This window comes from Penicillium verrucosum (genome assembly GCF_028828655.1).
Source record: "Penicillium verrucosum strain IBT 35672 chromosome Unknown utg000003l_segment0_segment0, whole genome shotgun sequence".
NCBI lineage: Eukaryota > Fungi > Ascomycota > Eurotiomycetes > Eurotiales > Aspergillaceae > Penicillium > Penicillium verrucosum.
The window spans coordinates 3,973,719-3,998,592 of NW_026643212.1; the positions used below are offsets into that span (position 1 = coordinate 3,973,719).

Below are 24,874 nucleotides of genomic sequence, written 5' to 3' on the forward strand. Positions count from 1 at the left end.
TTTTCTTCCCCTTCTCTTTCACTTTCCCGTGATCGTTTTGACTCCAAAAAAGTCATGTCCAATGTCGATATATCCAGTGATGGCCTGATAGGCGTCGATTACGACTCCAGAGGCTATCTTCAGCATCAATCATGGCCTACGCCGGGGGATCAAGCACCCCCACGGTCAGATGAGGCCCATGGTCTCTCCCCGTTGCAAACTGGCGGTCACCCTATGGAACAGTCGGTGACCCAAGATCCAAATCTCATGGTCGATTGGCACTTTCAACCGCTACACACCCCTCATCACCACCACCTCTCATACTCCTCCGAAGACCCCTCGTCAGCGCCCCAGTTTACCACCAGTTATGGCATGCCCATGCAATCTTCGCCCGTCGATCTCATGTCTGGCCAAGGCCAGATGACCGCTGGCTTGCTCGATGGTCCTTATATGCCGATGTCGGCCCCAGTGGACATGGTGCCATTCACGTATCAGGACTTACAAGCGGATCTGATGACGTTCCCCAACGGACTTCCGGATGTTTCTTATGCCCCGCACCCCGTTCTTGAAAGCAGCTCGCCCACCGATACTTATTTGGAGGTCCGGTCCTTGTCTAGCAGCGACAACGGTTGGAATACTATCGACCACCGCCGCTCTCTCGATTTTGGATATCCCGAACAAGGTGTTTTTGTCAACCCAACCCAGACACTGCACGACCGCAGTCTTTCAGAGTCTTCATATTCCACATCATACGGTAGCTTCGTCGATATCACGAATCCGATCGGTTCTCCCGGTTCCGAGAATAATATGGATTTGCCCTGCTATAATCACCATGGCCACGGCCATAGTCATAGCCTTAGCCATACTCACAGCCACAGCCACAATCACAGCCACAACCACAGCCATAGCTATAGTCACAGCAGCTCCATTGGAATGCACGGTACCTCCCCGACAAGCAGCGCAATTGCCCTTCGTGGCCAGTCTTCGCCAGGCTCTCGCTCGCCTTCTGCAGTCAGCCCCGTCGGAATGGTGCGGCCGATCCCTGTTCCGATCAAGAAATCAACATCCCCTGCTCGATCCGCCGGGTCCTCTCAAGCGTCTGCCTCACCACCGAGCCGGAAACCGTCCCGCAAGAGCCCCATTGCCGCCAAGAACGCCGAGACCAAGGTTCGCAAGCAGTCCCAGACCGGCAAGCCCGAGACCGAGAAGCGTGTTGGCAAAAGAAAGGGCCCCCTCAAGCCTGACCAGCGCAAACAGGCCAGCGAGATCCGGAAGTTGCGCGCATGTCTGCGCTGCAAGTTCCTCAAGAAGACATGTGACAAGGGCGAGCCTTGTGCGGGATGCCAACCGTCGCACGCACGGTTATGGCAGGTGCCCTGTACTCGCATTGATATCAAGGATATTGGGTACTTCATGAAGGACTGGAAGGCGGATTACGAGCGCCACATCACCATGGGCTTCTCGGTCGGCAACATTACCGGATTCTCGGACCAGGAACGCACCCTGTTCATCACCCACGGTTACGGACAGATCCTGCCCATCAACGCCCGCGAGGTCTATGTTCGGGACGAGCAGTGCTTCACCGTTGACTGGATCGAGTCGATGCAGCGTGAGCCAACACAATACGACGTCGAGACTGCCAAACTCTCCGCTGGTATGGAGGGCATATCGCACGCGATGCTGTCGGATTACCTTGACCGCCACATCGACGGCAATGGCACCTTTGAGAAGTTTGTCGACGATTACTTCGAGGGCACTCCTTTCTTGACGCAAATGCTGAAGACCGCCTTCCGCTTCTACTTCCGCACTAAGCTGCCCGTTATCCGGAAGGCACTCAAGCTGGTGGTTGCTTACAACCTCACCATGCATGTCACCATGGTCGAAGGCATTGGCGAGGAGGAAGGCTTCCTCGGCAAGATCGACCACATGGGCTCCAAGTTCTCCGGCAAGACCATGGCCCCTGTCATGATTAACTTCCAGATTAAGTGTGCCATGGCCAGCATGTGGCGTGAGCTGCAGAAGGATGTGCTGGAGGAGCTGTCAGCACTCTATTCAAGTGTATACAGCGGCGACAAGCTGAAGAACTGGCCGACCATTTTCATCCTGGCCTCTATTCTGCTGGCCGTGTGGGAGGAGATGCAGTTCGACAGCCACTACCGGACACCAGACGCGGCTGCGGTCGACAAGTTCTGCACCGACATGGAAACTACCCCGGTGGGTGTCATCGTCGGGCTGTTCCAGGCCATCTCACAGAAGCTGCCCCCGTTCACCGAGTGGGACTCACAAAAGCACCACCAACTGTTGTACTCCAACCCGGATGTTTGCAACACCATGACTGAAGTCCGCCAACATGTCGAGCAACATGGTAAGACACAAAATCTTCCCCAACCTTGGTCCACCTTGATCTTCGAAACTAATCCCTTCCTGCAGAAACCTACCTCCGCAGTCGCACCGGCACGAAATTCAACCGTGGCGACTTCGACTGCCTTTCAAATAAGTTTGTGTCGCGACTGGTCATTCGCGCCAACTAGACAACGACCCCGATGCGCAAACGCATTATGATGATGATATTTCCCACGACCATTCTTTCCAGCGAGTACAGTTCCGCGATTTCGTTTTGAATGCCAAATGTTACCACTGAGAATATGCGAACCATTGTCGTGACGATGTGCGAGCGCATCTATTTCCGCTCTTTAACGAAGAATCCGACGGGAGGCTCTGTCTCCCCTTTTTTGTATTGTTGTTCCGAGCGACCCGACTTTCTTTTGATCTAGCTTTTCATGAGCCGTGTTTTTCTTTTCTTTTTTCTTTTTTGGTTCTTGTCTTTTGTCATATTTATCTTTTTATCTTTTCCTTGATTATTGTCTTTTCGTCTTTTGTTGTTTTTTTGCTCTTGTCTTTGGTGTATACCTTTCTTCGCATAGCTTTGTCTCCAGCGATGAACGAGGATCACGAATGTCATGACCGTGTACGGCCGAAGGTGTTTCTATTGTTTTGTTTTCATTTTTGTGGCATCTGGCACCCGCCACGGAACAGGCCAACAATTCAAGTTAAAAACAGGGCCCTGAGAAAGGGTGTGCAGGCTGTCTTATCCCCGAACTGTCACATTCTTTATGGTGGTTTGGGGACAAACGGCGTCAGAGGGATATTTGCGAGAGCGTTTTGTTTATACATGGGCTTTACGCTCTATATCTCGATAGTTTTTAACTCTATAACTTTGAATTCTTATTTTTATATATTTTTATATATTTTTTCCTTGTTATTCTCTTTGTTGACTATTTGAACTATAAAAAGACAAAAAGACCTGTGAATCCGAATCCGGTGATACTAAGTTTGAAAGCGGGTACTGGGTACCCGGGAGACCACAACAGTTGCCGTGTACAGCCCCGTACCCTGTACTTGCTGATCACTAGCGTCTCCATTTAAAGGTCCACCCCCTCTTTTGGCGATAAGCACGTCAACGTCATCACTGGGGGATGTTGAGCAAAGGGGACTCAAGGGATATATATATATATGAGAGAAAATACAAGAGACCTATACACATAGTAGAAGATCATAGAATATTTAAGGTCAATAATAGTCTATTTGTAGCCCTGAAGGTCATATCCAATGAAATACAGGTTTCGGAGTTTTCCAGGTGGCGTCTGTTGAAGTGATGGGCTGTTCTCAGGCACCCATTTGACTCATCCGGCATCTTCTGGCATTTTCACCGGCGTCACGGGCACCTGACTAAGACACCTCGCCCCCTCATCCTTCCAAGGTTTCCTACATAAGGACGCTGTTTCCCCTCTTCTGCTTTCTCCCTCTTTCATACTCCACTTCACACTTGAGCACCCTTGAACCTTCAAATCAAATACCATAGCTCATCATGCAGATCTTTGTTAAGACTCGTACGTTTATCAACCTTATCTGGCCTCTCTGGAGAGGACGACTTGGATCTCACCCTCTCTTAGACCTCAGCGCATGGACATCTTTGCTAACATTTCTTTCTCTCTAGTCACTGGCAAGACCATCACCCTTGAGGTCGAGTCCAGCGATACTATCGACAACGTCAAGTCGAAGATCCAGGATAAGGAGGGCATCCCCCCCCGACCAGCAGCGTCTCATCTTCGCAGGCAAGCAGCTTGAGGACGGACGTACTCTTTCGGACTACAACATTCAAAAGGAGTCCACCCTCCACCTCGTGCTTCGCCTCCGTGGTGGTATGCAAATCTGTAAGTGTTTTCTTCTCTCGCGCCCTAGTCATTTTATCTTGACTAACATTTGCCACAGTCGTTAAGACCCTGACCGGAAAAACCATCACTCTTGAGGTTGAGTCCAGCGATACTATCGACAATGTTAAGTCGAAGATCCAGGATAAGGAGGGCATTCCCCCGACCAGCAGCGTCTCATCTTCGCAGGCAAGCAGCTTGAGGACGGACGTACTCTTTCGGACTACAACATTCAAAAGGAGTCCACCCTCCACCTCGTCCTTCGTCTACGTGGTGGTATGCAGATTTTCGTGAAGACGCTCACTGGCAAGACTATTACACTTGAAGTCGAGTCATCCGACACTATCGATAATGTGAAGTCCAAGATTCAAGATAAGGAGGGCATTCCCCCCGACCAGCAGCGTCTCATCTTCGCAGGCAAGCAGCTTGAGGACGGACGTACTCTTTCGGACTACAACATTCAAAAGGAGTCCACCCTCCACCTCGTCCTTCGTCTACGTGGTGGTATGCAGATTTTCGTGAAGACGCTCACTGGCAAGACTATTACACTTGAAGTCGAGTCATCCGACACTATCGATAATGTCAAGAGCAAGATCCAGGACAAGGAGGGTATTCCTCCTGACCAGCAGCGCCTTATCTTCGCTGGTAAGCAGCTGGAGGACGGACGTACTCTTTCGGACTACAACATCCAGAAGGAGTCCACTCTCCACCTGGTGTTGCGTCTTCGTGGTGGCCAGTAATTTATTTACGATTCCTTTTTCTCAACTTCGATAGGTCCTATATGACCTGCATGGCGTTTGATCGGTTTTCGAGGCTGAGGCTTCTTTTCTTGCAATGTGTTTCCTGAGGACGGCTGCGCTCTTTTACTTCACCCACATTATCCTCATCAATATGTGATAGATTCTCTACAATTCACACTAGCAACATTTGCTGGTCTTGACTTAGCATGCCACTTCATTGTAATATTGTAGATGAGTAGTACTTAATTGACGGAAGTTGACATAATATGTTACTGTTGTCCTGTTGTCAACGCAGGTATGTTTCCAACCAGCATCACACCCATCTAGGTGATTCTGTTCAATACCAATTCCCGCCACCACAAATTCCCAGCCAGAACGCGCCTCAAAAATCTCAATCCTTCTTTGCCTCTTTGCCACTCTCGCGTGCCAGGAACCACTTGTGGCGTGAGGCGCAGAAGCGGGCGACAATCAAATATTAAGTAATCATACATCCTTATCGTGATAACACGACTTCCTCTTTCGACAGTTCCAACCGAAAGTCGCAAGCTCCAAAGGATGCGAGCTATTATCCGGGATGCCCGCTTACTTCTATCACCTTAGCTTGCAACTCCTCTCCCATAGCTTATCCGACCCGTCGAGCTCGCAGGGATCCTCTCTCGCGCTACAATCTGCATGGGAAGCTCTCCAACCATTCCAACAACGGAGCAGGTCTTCAACCTCCAACCGCCTATCACCCGCAGGAGACAAACAAACCCCACCAAACCCAGAACAGACTTTGGCACATCGCCAGAAGCTCATCTCCACCATCTCCACACACACTACACCTACCCCACCGCGAACCACTTCTTCCACCAACACCTCTCACGACTCCAACACATCCTCCACTAGCTCCTCGACTAACACCACCTCACTCGAAGACGACAAGCGCTTTGGCGCCGTCTCCATCGAGTGCATTGACATGGTCACCCCGAAGCACCCGCCTAAAGGCACCTCGAAGCGTGGCTCCGTACCTTCAACAGAACCAGAGAACCTTGTCGCCGCAGGCATCGGCACCGATATTCTAGGCGGCCTTCGCACAAAAGGTCGATATACCCCACTCGATTACGAGCTTGCCGACAGTGTCTGGGGAATTGTGCACTTGTACCGCGACTTGCAGGAGACGCCTTACCTCGGAAACGATGACGAATACCCCGCCTACCTGAAGGGCTCCTCAGCTGTGGCCCGCCAACCTGGTGAGCAGCAGGCTACGTTGAGGCTGGGTCAGGCTGGTGCGGTGGGTACTAAACAAACTGGGCCGGCGGGTCTTGCGGAATACCCTTTCCCTGAGACGAGTTCTTCTGCGCAGAGTCCTGATGAGGATTGTACGACATTATGTATCCTCGCCGTGCCCTCTTATCTGTCGCCGCCGGACTTTTTGGGGTTTATGGGGCAGAAGACGATGGATGATGTTAGTCATTTCAGGATGATTAGGACTGCGCGTGCGAATCGATACATGGTTTTGATGAAGTTTCGGAGTGGGCGGAAGGCGAGAGAATGGCAGAAGGAATGGAATGGGCAGGTGTTTAATAGCGTCGAGCCCGAGACCTGCCATGTGGTTTTTGTGAAGACGGTCGAAATCCAAGTCGTGGATTCCGGAACACCAGCTGCTGAGCATGACGCCCTCCCCTCTAACCTCTCAACACCTTCTCGACCGCCAGTATCCTCTACCGGACAAGCAACTCTTACCGGCAAACCTCTCGCACCACCTACTCCTGCATTAATTGAGTTACCAACCTGTCCCGTTTGCCTAGAGCGAATGGACGAAACCACGGGGCTTCTAACAATCAACTGTCAACATGTCTTCCACTGCACCTGTCTCCAAAAATGGAAAGGCAGTGGTTGCCCCGTGTGCCGATACACACAAGACGACTACCGCAAAAGCAACGCAGCCCTAAAACCAGATGAAGAGCCCCAAGAATGCAGCATCTGCCACTCGGAAGAAAATCTCTGGGCTTGTCTAATCTGCGGCACAATCGGCTGCGGCCGCTACGACAACGCCCACGCCTTCGCCCACTGGAAAGAAACTGCCCATGCCTTCTCGATGGACCTCACCTCCCAGCGTGTGTGGGACTACGTAGGCGACGCCTACGTCCACCGCATCATCCAAAACAAAACAGACGGCAAGCTCCTTGAGCTTCCCGCAGCAGATCACAGCGCCCTCGACCCACCAGATTGGGGCGACGCCGTCCCCCGCGAGAAACTAGAAAACATGAGTATCGAATACACACATCTCCTAACTAGCCAACTTGAAAGCCAGCGCGCGTACTTCGAAGAAGTCGTCGAGCGCGCCGTCGATAAAGCATCACAGGCTAGTGCCGCCGCCGCCGTGGCGGAAGTCAACGCTGCCAGTGCCACGTCGTGTCTCGAAGAATTACAGGCTAAGTATGATGCCGTGACGATTGAGACACTACCGTCGCTTGAACATGATCGCGCGCGCGCAGAGAAAAAAGCAGAGAAGTTCGAGGCTCTGGCGCGCTCGTTCGAGAAGGGCTTTCAGGAGGAGAAAGCTATGAATCGGAATATGTTGGTAAGATTGGAGAATCTTGCTACAGAGGTTGATGGGCTTAAGGTTGCGAATGCGGATCTGGCCGAGCAGAATCGTGATTTATCGTTTTTTATCAGTGGCACGCAGAGGTTGCAGGGTCAGGGTGAGGAGGTTGAACAGGGGACTGTTTCTGTGCCTGAGCCTCCGGCTGCTTCGAAGAAGAAGAGGAAGGGGAAGGGGAAGAAGTAGTTTGGGGTTAGGGGATTACTTTTGCTCGGCATTGGGAGTTGTATTGTCCATAAAATGGCATCTGGGTGGGTTATATGCATTTAGCGAGTGTCTCAGTACACTAGAAACGAAGCAATGAATATGAAGTTATGAGATATTGATATGCAAAGAGTACAACAGTCAAATAATATACAAATAGCTCAAAACAATGTAAGTATAAATACACAAAGATGATCTAGACCTCCTTTCTAACAGCCCAGAAATAATTCCCCCAATCTTCACTCCCAGGCACCATCTTCCACCCAACTCCAGGGATATAAATAGCACCCACACACTTCCACCTCATCTTCTCCGCAACCGCACCCCCACCCCTCGAAACACCGGTATCAGCAGCCCTCATCAAACCCTCCTGCAACCACCCCTTAACCTCATCCGGGTTAACAAACTTACTCCACTCATGCGTCCCACGCGGCACAACACCAATCGGCCACGGCGCCTCGGCAATAACCTGGTTCAGGATGAACGATGGCAGCGTCCGCGAAATAGTAGACCCAATTAACCAGCCGCCGGGCTTGAGCGCGCGCAGACAGTTCGTCAGGAAGCTTAGCGGTGTTGAGGTCTTGGGATCAATGTGTTCGAGGACCTCGAAGAGGGTTACGATGTCGTATTGCGGGGGAGTGAGTTGAGTTGAGCTTGAGCTTGAGGTTGAGCTTGAGGTAGTGGAATTCGTTGGATTCGAAGCAGATGTCGGAGCGCCAGCGTTGCCGGCAAGTACATCCTCCAGTGTCGTATTAAGATACTTGAAACGACCTGTGCGCAGGTGCGTGTCGACGGTTGGATCCATGCGCGCGTGCTCGCGCGCCATTTGGATTAGGTCTGTTGAGGGGTCGATTGCGGTCATTGAGGCGGCGAGGGTTGGGGTTGGCGCTGGGCTGGTTGGGTCCATTGGGATTGTGCGGGCGAGGGACTCGGCGAAGATGCCGCCGCCGCAGCCTACGTCGAGGTAGTTCAGGGTTGCGGTTGTGGAGCTTGGGTCTGGTGATGGGGTTCCTTCTGCTAGGCAGGAGGCGATGAATTCGTGGCGGAGGGGGTTCATTAGGTGGAGGATTCGAGAGGGGCCCATTGGGTCCCACCAGGAACTGGCGAGGCTGGAGAAGTGGGATAGTTCATCGGCGGAGACGGAGGTTGTTGAGTGCGCACGGGTTGGGTGTGTTTGGGTTGATGGGGCGCATGCGGGTGCGGAGAAGAGGTGGTTTTGTGAGGGCTTTGGTGAGCGGAGGGTTGAGCGGAGGGCTCGGATGGAGAGAGGGAGGGTACGGGGTCGGAGGGAGGCCATTGTGGAGGTAATGGTCTTCGTTGTGAGCGAGATTTGAGGTTCAATGGAGAATTAGCTCCGGCGTTTTAGTGCTCTGTTGAGCTTTACTTAGTGCGGAGACCCGAGAATTACCTGTGAGAAAGTGTTAATTGGGAATTGCAAGGAGCAATGGAAGTAATAGAAAGCATACCAGTGAAGAGTATCCCGAGCAATTGAGAGAACCTTGGACTGTCGCATGAAGCCGATCGCCAAATTGGAGATTCGATGCCGAGACAAACATGCCAAGACATTTTGACTACGCTCACGAGTATGAGCTTCCTTCTCGACTACGCGTAGATCGACTACAATGGCCATGGATTTGATATATTGAAACATTGCTCGTGCTCTATAATTCGATTATTCCTCGGTATCATAAAAAACCATCTATAAAAACTCCACTTGGTATCACAAAACAAGCAGTCCTCATCACACATGCGTTAGACATCATCACAAGAGACAATCTTCGAAGCCCAGTTCCCGCGGCACATGCGGATGAGGACCAGTCTCCGCTTGGCCATCGACATCATGGATCTCAATATCCTCGGCACTGACTGCATAATCCCAGACATGCTGGCCAGACCATGAAGCCAACTGATCCGGCACAGCAGCACCAAGTATAGGAAGGAAATTCCCTGTAGTGATGTTGCAGTCGAGTCCAAGCACGGTTCTGCAACGATCCAGCAATGTAGGGAAGAGGTACGAGGGCGAGCCACGAATCTGAGAAAGCGTGTGAAGTATACCCCACAGCAACTCGTTCGGGTCAATAATCGATTCAGCCAGTCTATGGACGGCTTTTGGTCCAAGGGATCTCGTCACATCGGCGACAGAGGATCCTAGATCAAAGAGCTTTTGCTCCTATAACATCCATAAGTATACGAATCAACAATTCATTTGGATTGACCTACCATTCCGATTCCATGCGCATCAACGGCCCCCTGCGATGCAGCACCGATCACGCTCATCACAGATTTACCCACCACCACTGGTAGATGAAATGGTAAAACCGCGTCATCGCGCGAACCAGCCTGCGTGGCATGGCTCATGGACAGTTTCCACATCATCGACTGCAGCCACTGTTGCGTGATCAAGATATCAACCTGCTGGATCTCAAGGACTCCGTCTAGGGAAATAGCCTTGCACAAGCTGGATTGAATGGCAGATGTTGGCGGCCTCTCCAAGATTCCATCCCCGCCACCGGCGGACATCCAATCATAAAGATTCGGGGTGAGATTCTCAAAGATGTTGATCAAGTTGATGAATCCATAAGCCAGGATAGGATCTTCCGATCCGAGGACCTGAGGCTTATGAATAGAGCTGCGCAGCATAACCGGCTTTGCTTGCTGGAGAGCATAACCTCTATTTACAAATCAGCCCCAGTCCAAAATACCACTGTTCCTTCATACTCGGGCCACTCACCTCTCTGTGATAAACAAAAGCCAGAACACACGCCGTCTTTCCTCCGCTGCTTCAACCTCATACTCTGCATACGTCGACTCGCGATGCAAGCCAAGCGTAAATGCAAACGAGGTCGCCTGGCACAAAAAGAACCAAGCCTGGTCCTGACGATCAAGATTCCCATACGAGGCAAACAAAAAGAACGAAGTCAAAAGTGACTCCGTGCTAAGTTCTTCCAAAACATCACAATCAAGCCGCGCCCGCACAGCCTCTGAAAGAAGGTCTTCCCCAGACATCAACGAGTGTCCATCCCCAATACTCATACCCTGCAAACGCGCAGGATCCGGCACAGGCGTGGCCCCATCCAGCTTCAACTGGATATGTGTAGCCGCACACAGGGATGCCAAAAACGCATACCGCTGCGCAGACAGCTGCCCGGGTTGATGGCAATCCAGCCGGAGCTGGTCCGCCCTGACCACCGGCATAATGGGGAATAAGTATTTGAGGTAGATATTGACATGAACGAGCAGAATTTGCGGGGAGAGACGGCGGGCGGCCGGTCTCGCATATCCATAGCCATAACCATTGGCGGATTCGACGGTTGAGTTCGTGGAGCCTGGAGACGAGACGAGTTCCGGGGGTTGCAGGTGCGAAAATGTATCCGAGAAGTCCTGGCCTGTGAACTGCGAGTCTGCGATTACAAATCCTGGCGAGATGGGCGAGTTGAATTGGTAGTCCGGGATCTCGCCGGTACCGGTATCCTCGGAATACATATGTTCGGGAGGGTCTTGTCGGGATGAGAGAGGGTGGATCGGGGCCAGGGGGTACAGGGTGCGGAATTTGGGACCCTTGCGACGGAGGATATCGCTATAGGAACAGGAGAGAAGTAGCCGGTTGCATTTATCGCATGGTAGTTCACGGGAGCATTTTATTTTGCGACGACGACAGTTGTCACATGCTTGTTTTGGCTTGGATTGTTTGGTCGACATTGTTAAATTGTTAAGTCTTTACTAGACTCAATAGAGTTGAAGTTCATGTTAGGGTTCGAATATATAAAAAGAAGAGAGATTGTGATTGTTTCATCCAGGGGAGTTTGGCATGGCTCATTATAATAAAAAGCCTGGGGAAGCGGGGGGGTCAAGGAAAAGGGAAAAATCCCCGCAAAGGCCCCTGCGTTAGAATTGTGCTTCATATTTTGATTCTTATTCTTGATATTCTTTCTGATTATCATCTTTACCTAGGTATGGATATTACTATTACTTCCCAAGAGTTCTCTTCTGGAGGGGGCGTTTTCTCTCGGCCCGACTTCTCTCAAAGTCTACGTACATATCTCCGTAGGTACCCCCTCAGCCTCTGGACTATAAAGAATACAAGGCATACGATCCTGAAGATCACCAGGAAAGTTGACTGAATCGAGTGACTACTCCGTTCCATATATCTTTATGGTCTTGTGCAGACAGTATTATAATTATAAATGCCAAAAAATCTCGGCCCGTAAGCAAAGTCCCCCCCCCGCAGGGCTTTAGCCAGGTACGGAGTACGGAGTACCTACGGGGTCATTACGGGGCCAAGTCGGCTCTGATGCCCAACATATTATGGATGATTGACAGGTACACCAAGATCAAAGATGCGGGATTTTCTCACTCCTTTTAACTGGGTTAGCATAGAGTGGACGCCACTAGGCTAGGCTGAGCATTCATCTCCGTTTCACATGTTGATATCCGATCCAATCTTTCTTTTCGACTTCGTTGGTTTAGGCATAGTTTGGGGACCTACACACCTACCACCCTTGCCGAGATGGCCCATTCTCTATCTCGTATCCTCGGCTTCCCGAAAGTGTAAAAGGAAAGGGGCACTATCTTCTATGTATATCATGCGGGGGATTGACGCGCATATTCCGGTATAGTCTGCATAGTTTGTACGGAGTCCTGGCGAACGATATTCCTGCCAGAGGCCTAGAATTACTTCAGACTCCTTTGACCAACTCAATAATGTTCCTTCAAGAGTTTTAACATTAGTCCAAAATCTATCAAAAGTCTGGGCAATCCTGTAGTTATAAGATTCTCCACTAGAGAAAAAGAACTCACCGCAGCTTGCCATATAGAGAATTATAAGATTATAATGATGAAATTATAGTGTATAAGCGGGTCTCTGTATATTAATTCCAGTGTCTTGGACTCTGTAGCCTGGCACTATTGTACACGGGCATTTGTCGGACAACTGGCCAATCACCAGTCTAGGATGACAGGACATATAGTGATCGTCAGTATTTATATGAATTGCATGATGATCCGGAGTAATTATATTCCACCTGAGCAGGGTTATACACTCGTGGACTACTTATTAGTGTTCTCATACACAGTAACTATAGAACGGACTATTTCCAGCGCTACCATACCACATGATGGTCTTATGAAAGCCCGGAGAAATAGTTATCTACCACTACTCTGGATTGACTTATTTTTATTTTGTAATATATTTGATATTAAAAAAGACAAGAATGATCGCCTATGCGGCCTCGTGATATCTTTCTGGTATGTGTTTTTAAATATCTTTGTAAATGTATTCGAAGGCAGTTCAAAAAAGCCATACTTTGTACAATAGACCTTTCTTTCTATGTATAACCTCTAATAGTCTAAAATGCACTCCTACCCCTCTTTTGTGTACATTGTCGGGTTATACAGCCCTATTACTTCCGTAGTGGACGCTATGTCGGGTCGACGTAAGGGATCTCCTCTCCGCATTTCACCCAGCCTCTCCAGTCTCCATCTTTCCTTAGCTTGAAGCTTGACCAGCCCCGTAAATTCATTCAACCCCTGCGCAAAGTATGTGATTGCATCGGAGAATCAACGGAAATTCTTTTGGGTTCGGTATACCGTTGAGTTCCTGCCAGTTCCTGCCAGTTCCTGCCAGTTCCTGCCAGTTCCTGCCAGTTCCTGTACAAGGGCGGTGCTACGACGAACTGCTTACGCTCAACCTATAAAAACGAGCTGGGACATGATTATCTGAAACGAAAATCACGCCCTGATCTACATCCAAAATAGGAAAGTAGTGATTATGGTTGGTGTGAAGATCCTTCTTAGCGGTGCTTGGCTCTTGCCAGCAGCCTATGGTGCCTTCTCGACATCCGGCCCTACGGCCTCGGACTCTCACTCTGCCGCTTCTTCGATCTCTTCGGGAAAATACTCTCAATTCACAATTCCCCCTGGCGTCGATACTGGCGCGCAGCTGATCGCTAATATTGATGACCCTGAAGCCGTCAACGCGCAGTCGGTTTGTCCCGGGTACAAGGCATCAAACGTCAGGGAGTCTGCTCGCGGATTAACCGCTACTCTGACGATAGCCGGAAAGCCATGCAATGTTTATGGCACCGATGTAGACTCGTTGGACTTTTCCATCGAATACCTTGCTAATGACCGCCTCAACGTTCAAATCGTCCCGACATATCTCGATTCTTCGAACTACTCTTGGTTCGTGTTGGACGAGCATGTCGTTCCCCGACCCACTTCCGATGATCATGCATCAAAGACGCATAGTGATCTTGAGATCACCTGGTCGAATGAACCTTCTTTCCATTTCAAAGTGACCCGCAAGGCTACCCATGACGCCATCTTCGACACCACTGGTTCGGTCCTGGTGTTTGAGGACCAGTTTGTCGAGTTTGTTACCTCATTGCCCAAGGATTATAACTTGTATGGCATCGGAGAGCACATCCAGCAGCTGCGCCTCTTGAACAACCTCACTCTAACTCTATATGCGTCGGATATTGGTGACCCTATTGATGGGTGAGTTTCATTCCCTATACATCTTTTTCTCCTCGCTTTTTACTTCTATTCTGATACTGACTACTTTTACCAGCAATGTTTATGGCTCCCATCCTTTCTATTTGGACACCCGCTACTATGAGGTTAGCCACGGTCACCACACCCTCGTTGCAAGTGACAAGGCCGATCAGTCTAAGGACTATGTTTCCTTCTCACACGGTGTCTTCTCTAGAAATGCTCATGGCCAGGAAATTATTATGAATCCTGAGGGCTTGAAATGGCGAACCCTGGGAGGTAGCATTGATCTCACTTTCTACTCGGGTCCTAGCCAAGCGGATGTGACCAAGAACTACCAGTTGAGCACCATTGGCTTGCCAGCCTTGCAGCAGTACTTTACTTTTGGCTTCCACCAGTGCCGCTGGGGATACAATAACTGGACCGAGCTTGAAGAAGTTGTCTCTAACTTTGAGAAGTTTGAAATCCCGCTGGAGACTATCTGGTAAATTGATTCAGCCTTTCTATGGTTAAAACAAGTTCTAACATGACTAGGAATGACATCGATTATATGCATGGTTACCGCGATTTCGACAATGATCAACATCGTTATCCGTACAGTGAGGGTGAGAAGTTCATAGACAAACTGCACACCAGTGGCCGTCATTATGTTCCCATTATAGATGCGGCTATCTACATTCCAAACCCCGAGAATGCCTCGGATGCGTAAGTTCCTCCGAACCTGTCTAACAGAAACGATGCTGATTTATATTCAGCTATGATACCTACGCCCGCGGGCACAAGGATGACGTATTCCTGAAGAATCCCGATGGAAGCGAGTACATCGGCGCTGTCTGGCCCGGCTACACTGTCTTCCCCGACTGGCACAATCCTAAGACAGGCGATTTCTGGGCGAACGAAATTGTTACCTGGCAAAAGAAAATGGCCATTGATGGCATCTGGATTGATATGAACGAGGTTTCTTCCTTCTGCGTTGGCAGCTGCGGATCTGGAAACCTTAGCATGAACCCATCGCACCCTCCGTTTGCCTTGCCTGGAGAGCCTGGCAACGTTATTTATGACTATCCAGAAGGATTCGAGGTCAATAACAAGACTGAAGCTGCATCTGCATCTGCAGCGTCATCAAGCCAGGCAGCTGCCGCTACAACTGGGGGCTCTGTCTCCTCGTCTACCTCTTATCTGAGAACTACACCCACTGCAGGAGTACGCAACGTCATCTACCCGCCATATGTGATCAATCATGACCAGGATGGCCACGACCTGAACTCGCACGCCGTGTCCCCGAACGCCACTCACTCTGACGGCGTCAAAGAATACGATGTGCACAACCTCTTCGGCCACCAAATCCTTAACGCCACCTACCATGGCCTGCTGAAGGTCAACGAAAAGAAGCGTCCCTTCATCATTGGCCGCTCAACATTCGCAGGCTCCGGTAAATGGGCCGGTCACTGGGGTGGTGACAATGCCTCTAGGTGGGCATTCATGTTTTTCTCCATCCCCCAAGCCCTCTCGTTCTCCCTCTTTGGAATCCCCATGTTCGGCGTCGATACCTGCGGCTTCAGCGGTAACGCCGACGAAGAACTCTGCAACCGCTGGATGCAACTATCAGCCTTCTTCCCCTTCTACCGCAACCACAATACCCTCTCCGCAACCTCGCAAGAGCCCTACGTCTGGGAATCCGTCACGGCCGCCGCCAAATCCGCCATGAAGATCCGCTACGCAATCCTCCCATACATCTACACCCTCTTCCACGAAGCCCACACAACCGGCTCCACGGTTATGCGCGCCCTAGCCTGGGAATTCCCCACAGATCCCTCCCTCGCCGCAGTCGATACCCAGTTCCTCCTCGGTCCCTCAATCATGGTCATTCCCGTGCTCGCCCCGCAAGCCACCTCCGTCAAGGGCGTCTTCCCTGGCCTCAAGCACGGCGAGGTCTGGTACGACTGGTACACCCAGACAGCTGTGGACGCAAAGCCCGGCGTCAACACCACTATCCCTGCCCCGCTGGGCCATATCCCCGTTTTTGTGCGTGGAGGCAGCGTCTTGCCGATGCAGGAGCCGGCTTTAACTACGAAGGAGGCGCGTGGCACGCCCTGGTCTTTGCTCGTCGCGCTCGGTGGCGGTGGCGCTGCCTCTGGGCAGTTGTATCTCGATGATGGAGAGAGCAATTCTCCCGATAAGACTCTTGATGTTACTTTCGGGGTCAAGGGGTCCAGCTTAAGTGCCAGTGCAAAAGGTGACTGGGAGGAGTCAAATCCTCTCGCTACTGTTACTGTTCTCGGTGTGTCTAAGAAACCTGGTTCTGTCAAGTTTAATGGTAAACCTGTGCCAGCTTCTGGGGTGCAGTATAATGCTACATCGCATGTGTTGTCTGTTGGTGGGTTGCAGAAGTTGACTGAGGAGGGTGCTTTCAATGAGAATTGGACTTTGAATTGGTAAGTAAGTAGTACTGTGGTATTCTTCTCAGGAGGGAATTGGGATTTTGGTCTTTTGACATGTAAAACTGCTGTCTTCTCCATAGTTTACCCCAGTGGCAGTCAGATTCACTTCTATTCTTTCATAGCAACAATGGTTATATAATTTCTCCCTCCCTAGCATCTCTTCCAGTTGTCTCGTTTTCGTCCTACTTACTATTAAAAGACCGAGCACCCATTGTGAACGTGCCGGTGACTCTGTATAACCTCACCTCAGCTGAATAGAGAAGAAACCACACTACCCCTCCCCCTATCCCCGGTCGTGTTCATAAATGGCCTGTTTAAAGATCCACAGATTGCAATCTCCCATGTCGGCCCGAATTATGAAGCCCAATGTACATTGTCTTTTCCATACACATACGCGTCATCATATCTCTACTAGGCCTCGTGTTTCCCATCATATAACGGAGTACACACCATAAATCATCGTAGCAGCATCTACCAAGGCCATTAGTGTCTATTTGTCCCCGAATAGAACCCGAAAGTACTTGTGTAAAAGATCGACATCATCTCAAACGAGCCAATAACCTATCCGTCCACACCCGGCCCCTCTCCTCTCTCTCCATCCCCGCGTCCCTGCAAAGTTGGGGCACACGCCCCCGCGCACGGTGATTAAATCAAAGGTCCTGTCAGGGGCTCTGACGGGTATTCTTTTAATTTCGCACATGCAGTGGGCTAGCCTTGTGATCCGGGCTGATCATTACAAGGTTAGGCATGCAATGTATAATGTATCTATCCTATTGCAACTTTGCTTTTCCCCGGCAGGGCTGGATGGGGGAATCGAGATCACCAGTTAGTTAGATGTGAAGGATGATAGTGGAATTCTCCATTTAGAAAGATTATCGTCAATTTATGGAGTTCTCGACCATACAGATAGATCTCTCTCTGTTTCCTAGTTCCGTCTCGGCTTCTGCTGTGGTTGGTGACGGGCATTTAGGCCAGATTATTTTTCATTTAAGCAGATGCATCTGTGAAGATCTTCATCTGGGCTTTTGGCGTTCATTGGCTTGTGCCATATTCCCTTCCGGAGTCTGCTATTGGTCTCTGTGGTTTCTGTCAGTCTGCTATTGTATGCATGGATTTTTCTGGCGTCAAGCCCCCTGTAGCGCCTTTTATTGGGCCATCGCGTTGCTGGATGGCTCTCCTCTGCTTTACCTGGGTTATCGGCGCTGAATTATCTACAAGATGGTTCTCGCACGATTTGCTTGGCTTGCTGGCTTGGTTAGCACTGCCATTGCTGCCACTCCAGCTACTCCCTTACTCCGGAACTATAAAGCTTAATAATAGATATTTCGCATCGCCGTGGTATTCTTTCAAGATTCACCGATTGGGTGCGGAGAGACCGGAGAGGCCAACGATGACGACATATGGGAGGTCGAGGCATTCGCGAACAAGCGGACGAGAGTAGATCTGTGACTCCATGGGCTGTGCGATAATGTTTACTATAATGTATGCTCTATTTTGTCTCTATTTGGCGGTTGGGATTTGTCTTTTGTTAGACGTAGTATGCGCGAGGTAGAATGTCCGATGTTGTTGTTATCTTAGGATCTGTGCAGTTTGCGCCCGAAATGACCGCTTAGGGCGCCAGGAACGGCCTGCCAGGCACCACATATTCAGCAACGGAGCGATTGCCTAACTCAATCCACCAATCCCTATCTCACTCCTCGCCAAGATGAGCAAGTAGAGTTCTCTATCAATCAGAGCTGTCGATAATAGACACAGTCTGCAGCCTGCCATCTTGCATGGTGGCAATTGCATCAACCCCAGGTCTCATAGCGCCCATGATACCAGCAACACGATGTGCAATAATCACAACAGTGTAATCTCGGAGATCATCCCGAAGGATATCTATCAGAATAGACTCTGTTTCTGAGTCTAACGAAGAGCTGACTTCATCCAAGATGACAATTGGCTTGTGTGGTGCGGACGACCAGACTCGTAGCAGTGTTCGGCTTAAGGCAAGTAACTGTAATTGTCCAGCTGAGAATGGCAGAAATGACAACATAGGAAGATCGAGCAGGCTTCGAATTTTGAGACTCGCCCCTGCCTTCTCGGCCGAACCGGCTATTGAATGGATCTTATCCCAAAGACCAGTCCTTTGGAGACTCAGGGATATTTCTTGCTCTGAGCTCGTGTGATAAGGATCTAGATTAAAGCGTAGACTGGCCGTTGAAATTGTCAAGCCATCTTGTGGCACTGCAATGAAACCACGTTTTCGCACCGTTCTCGGTGACACATGCGTGAGGTTGATGTCGTCGATGAACGTAGAGCCCTCACCGGGTCCGAGAAGTTGTAGCAAGGAAAGCATCAATGTACTTTTACCACTATCAAGAGACCTTAATTAGTCAAGCACTCACAAATATAAATCAACCAGACCTGCATCGCCATACCTCCCTGTTCGACCCACAACAACGGTTTTTTGTCCAGGCTTGACGACGAAGGACACATTGCGTAGGGCAAGGAGCGATGACTTTGAATAACCGACTGACACGTCGTTGACGTGCAGGTTTCCAATAGAGGGCCATCGCAGGCCAGGATCCAAAGTATGCTCAGTGTTGTCTTCAGTTGGCAGAGAGTCTTGTATGCTCTTTAATCGAGCAATCGCCCCTAAGGATGTCTCAAAGGATGTCCAGGCTTGTACAAGCTTTAGTAGCGTGGTGTTTGCGACGATTATCAAGTTCAGAGCCAAACCAAGATCCGCACCGGCTGTGGTGTTTCGATAAGAGATGGTGAACGCAATCAGAACAACTGCAAACCCTGTTATAATACAATCCAGTATCATCTTTAGCCAGCACTGTAGGCAGAGGAGGAGATAGAAAGGCTTTTGTGACAGGTCCAAGGCTTGCACATTCTCTTTCTGGAATTTTTCTTTCCACCCAAACGCTCGAATTGTAACAATGCCATTTGCCTATGTTTATGATCAGAAATGCAACATTCGGATACTGTGGCAGATGTACATACCGTGTCTATAAAGTTCGTGAACAATGATGATTTTGATTCTAGTTCAAGGAAGCGTAGCTGTCGAGATGTCCGAAGATAAACCCGTTGGATGAAATAAACGCATATGGCGCAGACAGGCACAGTGAGACTCATCATTGGTCGGATCTTTAAGAGTAGCACCAACTGCATTAAAATCTTAAAGATTTCTGTTAATGATTGTTAGTAGAAATATCAAAAGTCAAGATTGTGACATGCAGACGGGTATTGAGATTTGCCAGCGTTGGAGGAAGTTGCTTATCCACGAGATTTATGTCCTGTCCAAACCTGAATATCAAATATTAGTATTAGAAGAATATATGCATATTTTCGACCTAGGAAGGCTGTGCACACCTGTTCACAATGGTACCGATATCAGTTTTAGTGATGTAAGACAAAGGCGCCCTAGTTCAGAGCGATCAGTCCTCTGAACGGTTGACATGCCGAGGTTGGGAACAAACTTAAAGATTCGATCAAGAAGTTGTGCGTGTAAAAATGCGCCTGACCTGATAGCAACTTTCATTTGAGCGGCCCTGGAGACGGTTAGCAATATTGACCGTTTTGGATAGAGCCAAATTCGTCTTACCATACAGTCCCACTAGTTGCCACCCATCCGATGAACGATATTGTGGCATAGAGAGACATATAAATTTTCAATCTGTCTCTAGGCGATTCTGTCGCCCATTTGAGAACATACTGAGCAAATGTAGAACAAAATGAGAAACCAGCCGTACAGACAATCAAAAGAAGTGTGTTAGATCGGCCGATTGCGTTAATGTAATACCCTTTCCGAGGTCAGTAAGCTATTGGAAACAGGCTGTGGACATATACCATACCATATATTGCAATATCTCCAGTCCTCCGGGAGGTATCATCTTCAGCATCGCTTAGATGTAGTTTCCGGCTCTTTCCAAGCGCTCCAGAGTCATTTGATGGATCGAGGGTGTGGGAGATCTTTGAAGGCAATGGAAGAACTCCGAAAGCTGCTTTCGGATCTTGAAGGTGCATTTGGTGATGGAGCTTTGAATTATGAAGGAGTAGGACTCGATCTGAAATTGAAAAGATTTCTCCTACTCAATAATTGATGTCAGAGAGAATTAACCGCTGTAGTTAGAATTGTGAACCTACTAGAGTTACTGATCAAAAGCACTGTAGTCGCCATTTTTCGAAACAGACCTCGTGGGCCCAACAGCCTTTGCACGATGTGACCTGTAACAGCTTCATCAAGAGCACTGAACGGATCATCTAGGACAAGCATTCTATATTTCGAGTAGACTGCTCTTGCCAAAGCCTTTGATGAGTTTGTTAGCAAAATAACACTAAGCAGTCACCACAAGCGAGTCAACATGTTTCGTACTATACGCTGTTTTTGTCCCCCAGAGAGATTCATTCCATTGTTCTCTATCAGTGCCATGTCACCAGCCACAAATGAATGGAAATCCGGCACCAAGCCGCAGGCTTCGATCACAGTATTATACCATTCGATATCTAGGCCAATGGGATGTCCTGATATAGCTTCACGAATAGTGACGCTAGGCAGCCACGGCTCTTGAGCGCAATATGCAATCTCCTTAGAGGACAGGGAGATCAAACCAGCGGTAGCAGTAGCTTCTCCGAGAACAGCCATTGCTAAAGTTGTCTTCCCACTTCCAACGGCACCAGCGCAAGTCACAATTTCCCCTCTGGTGATCGCCAAATCGACATCACGGAGTATGGGATGGAATAATGGAGGAGGTGCTACCGTTAGGGCTTGCATTGAAATGAATTGTTGAGGACTGCCTCCCTGGGAGACTTCTCGCGCGTCTTGGATGGACGTTTGGCTAATAAAAGCCTGGATACGATCAAAGTTTGCCATAACAGAAATGGCCTGTGGAATGAGAGTCATGACCATGTTGGCTGGATGTGTCACCATGGCTAGAAGAGCAAGGACTGTAAAGGTTTGATCGGCATGCATTCCATCGCTTTGAGAGGACAAGAGGAAGAGAATGAGAGTCAAGACTGGAGCGAGGATCCCAAGTGCATTTGCTTGAATATAAAGTTAGAATCAATGGAATGATGTTTGTCAATCTGGCCCGGTACATACCACTTGCGTTGTAGGCTACCAGAATCCATCGTAGGCGCTTTGACGTTTGGATCTCATTGTTTCGCAGATGCAAGACCTGAGACTGGATTGCATCTTCCATCCCCATCATCTTTAAGCTCTTGATTCCTTCTATAGCTGCTGTTGTGGCGGCAAGACGGTTCTGCGTTGCCGCGTTCCAGCCTTTCTGCCGATTCTCCAAGTGCTTTGCAACATACGCACTCATCCGCGAACACACTAAGGGTAGAGGTTAACACCCTTCAAAACTTAGAACAATGATCCTAGATATAATAGTTACCGAAGATTATTATCACTGGTAAAAATGCGAACCATCGGATCTGAGCGGCCAGGAGCACTGTCCCAGTAGCTACCTCTACCAGGCGGGCCCAGGTCTCGTGGAAAATCTCACCCACAGAGTCGATGCTATCAATATCTGAGCTAATCAATGCCAATGCGGATGAGTCTTGAGATTTCTCATTTGGCAAATTAAGAGACTGGTGGTGAATGAGACCAATCAATGCTCCCCGAACCATAACGCGCAGCCTATTGATTTGATGTTGGTAGATTGCCGCCGACACCTGGATAGTATATCGTCAGATAGATAGAAAAATGAGCACGACCCTTGCATATCGTACCGCTATTCCCATATACACCGTTGTAGCAAAAAGCATCAATCTAAGGCCACTATCTCCACCGAGAATGGACTGAGATGCGCCATTGACAAATCGTATCGCGGTTCCAATAAAGATGGGCTGCAGGTATGTGAATAAGATGAGAAATCCGCGTGAAAGTAACGGTAACAAAAATGGACCCTTGAGACACCTCCCTAATGCGCATGGAAGCGTCCATTTTGTGTGAAGATTGGCTAAACCATATATTAATTAGCATTGCGCTGCGTGCAGTGATCACACTAGTAACTCACATTCTCTGGCCCAATAAGTCAAAACTCGCTTTCGTAAACCTTTCGATAAAAGTCGTTGGTCGATCTCCGGTAAACTCGTGAGATTCAACCTCGCGCTATATCCCTCCCTTAGAACTGGATGCATCCACCGGAAGAACACTTGGCCAAAAATACCCGCTGCTTCTTCCGGTGTGGAAATGGATTCTTGGGAATGATGCGAGAGGAAATATTTGACCCATAGATGCGAAGTCAGCCAGATTCCCTCCACGACAATCCTGGATCTGATGAAAAAGCAGGTCCCGGTGCTTGAGCAGCCTACAAATCGTAGCTCTAAAAGGTCTCTGGTCAATGAACATGCGAGGTACGCCAGAATGACACTTGGAGAATTGATGCCCCTGCTCTGTTCGAGAACGCAGAGCCAGAGGGCTGCGGCCGCGGTCACTAGTAATAAAGCAGAGTCAACCAGAATAGCGACATTTGTAGCGTAGTAGCTCTTCAGCATGAGGCACCAAAGAAAGGCCAAGTGGGTGGTACAAAGGGCCACCGGTAATGCCTATGATACGTCAACGAAGTGTAATAAAGGTGGGTTTTCTTTAGTAGCGACCAACTAATTTCATTCTGTGTTGTGAGATGATCAGTTTCCTCTCTGACTTTCGGTGATAACGGGCGCGTCGTAGTAAAAAAATGAGCAAGATCAAGGACAGGATGATTGAGCCCGGTGGGTCGTTTGATGACCACGGGGAAGCCATGTTCGAAGATTCCAGGCTTAGCTGTCGGATGCAAGGTTCCAGGAAAGTTGAAAAGCCCCGACAAAGTTATGGCGTTAATCGGATACGAGGGGAAAATGTGCACAAATATGAAGGTGCTCAGAAAAACCAGCAACGTTGATGGAATATCAAATTCACCACGGTGTCTTGACCTGTCATCAGCAAAGACCCCTGAAGGTAATGCTTTCACGGTAAACCCGCTTGCGCGAAAACTGCGGCAGGGGTTTGCTGCACGGTCAGCAAACATGGTCATCTGTCTTCTTGGCAACAAGATTTGTCCAGAATCAAGAGAGAAAATGAAGGGCCCGAAGACGTTCATCCCGTGCGAAATGAGGACATATGTTCTAATTCAGTCGTCATATTGTGCCTTAACGCATTTACTATAGTGTTTGGAGCTAACCCACTCGCTTACATGACCCGCTCGTTTACCCGTGGACCGATTGCGTATATTATCATATTTAGGAGTAGTCATCCGGTAATGCAAATACCTGTAATTGATAGTATTAATCAATTACCAGTGTGTAGCTCACACCCTTCCTGTATTCAACTGATTATATGAATTTGACAGGATACCAGCTTCCAAAGTTCACTGCTGGCGTACGGCGTACGTGCATTAGCGTGAGTTCTCACCCGAGCTATCGTGGCCGGGTATAGATAGGGGTACAATATTCTTTGCCATCCACTCCGAAGTACCCAATGCACAACACCTCCCTGTATGTACTTGCGGGGTTTCCTACATTGCGGCAGCCACGGTAGTGGGGTGTTACATCGTCTTTCAGTACTGGCAAATCTAGAGGAACGCGCCATAATGCGCGTGCTAACGTTGCGAGTGTTCGTACTATGTAGAAACCTTTCCTTAGATTGTCACATATTATCGCTGAGGATCCCTATTACTACTGAGGGTGGTCCAGAATCTCGGGGGTCTACCTAGGACTAGACCCACGTTCATCCTATGTTGTACATATGATTGTTAGATCCTCCGACTCTAATTGACCACGTGTCATGTTGAAAAGCATGGAAGATTTAAGCCCTAAGAAAAAGCGCCGACAGCAAAACCGAGAATCTCAGCGAAGGTTCAGTAAGTTAATGCAAACTCCTTCCTTGCGTCTCTAACGTCGAGGGTCTGATACAGGAGCGAGAAAACGAACTGATCACGGAGAAGAGACGGATTTTTGCAATGAAGGTAAAAAAGAAGGGAAACGAGTGCAAAAGGTCAGCATAACAGAAAATGACTCTCAACTAGAAGCACCTCTTCTGGATCTACATCTTCAGGGGGAAGCGGCTCAGCCACACATCTACCACGTCGATCGACTTTCATTCCCCGTCTGGTTATCCTCATCCACAGCCAATCAAGCAGGGGTGGCAGACACACTGCCGGTACCATTAACCCCAGTAGGTGGGATATCTCCCCCTGGAGTGACTGGGCCATCCCATTTTGGGAGAAATCCGGGGATCTTCACAACTTC

The 24,874-nt window shown here is 49.2% G+C and overlaps 7 protein-coding genes across 7 annotated transcripts; 4 read left to right on the top strand and 3 right to left on the bottom strand.

Annotated features, from left to right (window-relative positions):
* Nucleotides 1–54: 54 nt before the first annotated feature.
* Nucleotides 55–2,689, top strand: N7516_009108 (Zn(II)2Cys6 transcription factor domain-containing protein; the record flags this gene model as incomplete). The annotated part of the gene is made up of 2 exons (XM_057221827.1): nt 55–2,344; nt 2,410–2,689. The coding sequence occupies 2 exons, from the start codon at nt 55–57 to the stop codon at nt 2,508–2,510; spliced, it is 2,391 nt and encodes a 796-aa protein (XP_057072099.1). The 3' UTR covers nt 2,511–2,689.
* Nucleotides 2,690–5,504: 2,815 nt separating this feature from the next.
* Nucleotides 5,505–7,703, top strand: N7516_009109 (putative RING and UBP finger domain protein; the record flags this gene model as incomplete). Its single annotated transcript, XM_057221828.1, has 1 exon — nt 5,505–7,703. The coding sequence occupies one exon, from the start codon at nt 5,505–5,507 to the stop codon at nt 7,701–7,703; it is 2,199 nt and encodes a 732-aa protein (XP_057072100.1).
* A 214-nt stretch (nt 7,704–7,917) lies between these two features.
* Nucleotides 7,918–9,018, bottom strand: N7516_009110 (3-demethylubiquinone-9 3-methyltransferase; the record flags this gene model as incomplete). The annotated part of the gene is made up of 1 exon (XM_057221829.1): nt 7,918–9,018. The coding sequence occupies one exon, from the start codon at nt 9,016–9,018 to the stop codon at nt 7,918–7,920; it is 1,101 nt and encodes a 366-aa protein (XP_057072101.1).
* A 465-nt stretch (nt 9,019–9,483) lies between these two features.
* On the bottom strand, nt 9,484–11,420 carry N7516_009111 (putative C6 transcription factor (AmyR); the record flags this gene model as incomplete). The annotated part of the gene is made up of 3 exons (XM_057221830.1): nt 9,484–9,891; nt 9,942–10,392; nt 10,453–11,420. 3 exons carry the CDS (start codon nt 11,418–11,420, stop codon nt 9,484–9,486), a joined length of 1,827 nt encoding a protein of 608 aa, XP_057072102.1.
* Nucleotides 11,421–13,488: 2,068 nt separating this feature from the next.
* Nucleotides 13,489–16,649, top strand: N7516_009112 (glycoside hydrolase family 31 protein; the record flags this gene model as incomplete). The annotated part of the gene is made up of 4 exons (XM_057221831.1): nt 13,489–14,216; nt 14,290–14,694; nt 14,745–14,915; nt 14,966–16,649. The coding sequence occupies 4 exons, from the start codon at nt 13,489–13,491 to the stop codon at nt 16,647–16,649; spliced, it is 2,988 nt and encodes a 995-aa protein (XP_057072103.1).
* A 1,728-nt stretch (nt 16,650–18,377) lies between these two features.
* N7516_009113 (uncharacterized protein) lies at nt 18,378–23,143 on the bottom strand (the record flags this gene model as incomplete). The annotated part of the gene is made up of 14 exons (XM_057221832.1): nt 18,378–19,008; nt 19,075–19,592; nt 19,646–19,830; nt 19,884–19,948; nt 20,015–20,065; nt 20,122–20,193; nt 20,247–20,445; nt 20,497–20,730; nt 20,789–20,951; nt 21,018–21,685; nt 21,744–21,977; nt 22,039–22,318; nt 22,376–22,605; nt 22,663–23,143. The coding sequence occupies 14 exons, from the start codon at nt 23,141–23,143 to the stop codon at nt 18,378–18,380; spliced, it is 4,011 nt and encodes a 1,336-aa protein (XP_057072104.1).
* Nucleotides 23,144–23,325: 182 nt separating this feature from the next.
* On the top strand, nt 23,326–23,529 carry N7516_009114 (uncharacterized protein; the record flags this gene model as incomplete). Its single annotated transcript, XM_057221833.1, has 1 exon — nt 23,326–23,529. One exon carries the CDS (start codon nt 23,326–23,328, stop codon nt 23,527–23,529), a length of 204 nt encoding a protein of 67 aa, XP_057072105.1.
* Nucleotides 23,530–24,874: the final 1,345 nt, after the last annotated feature.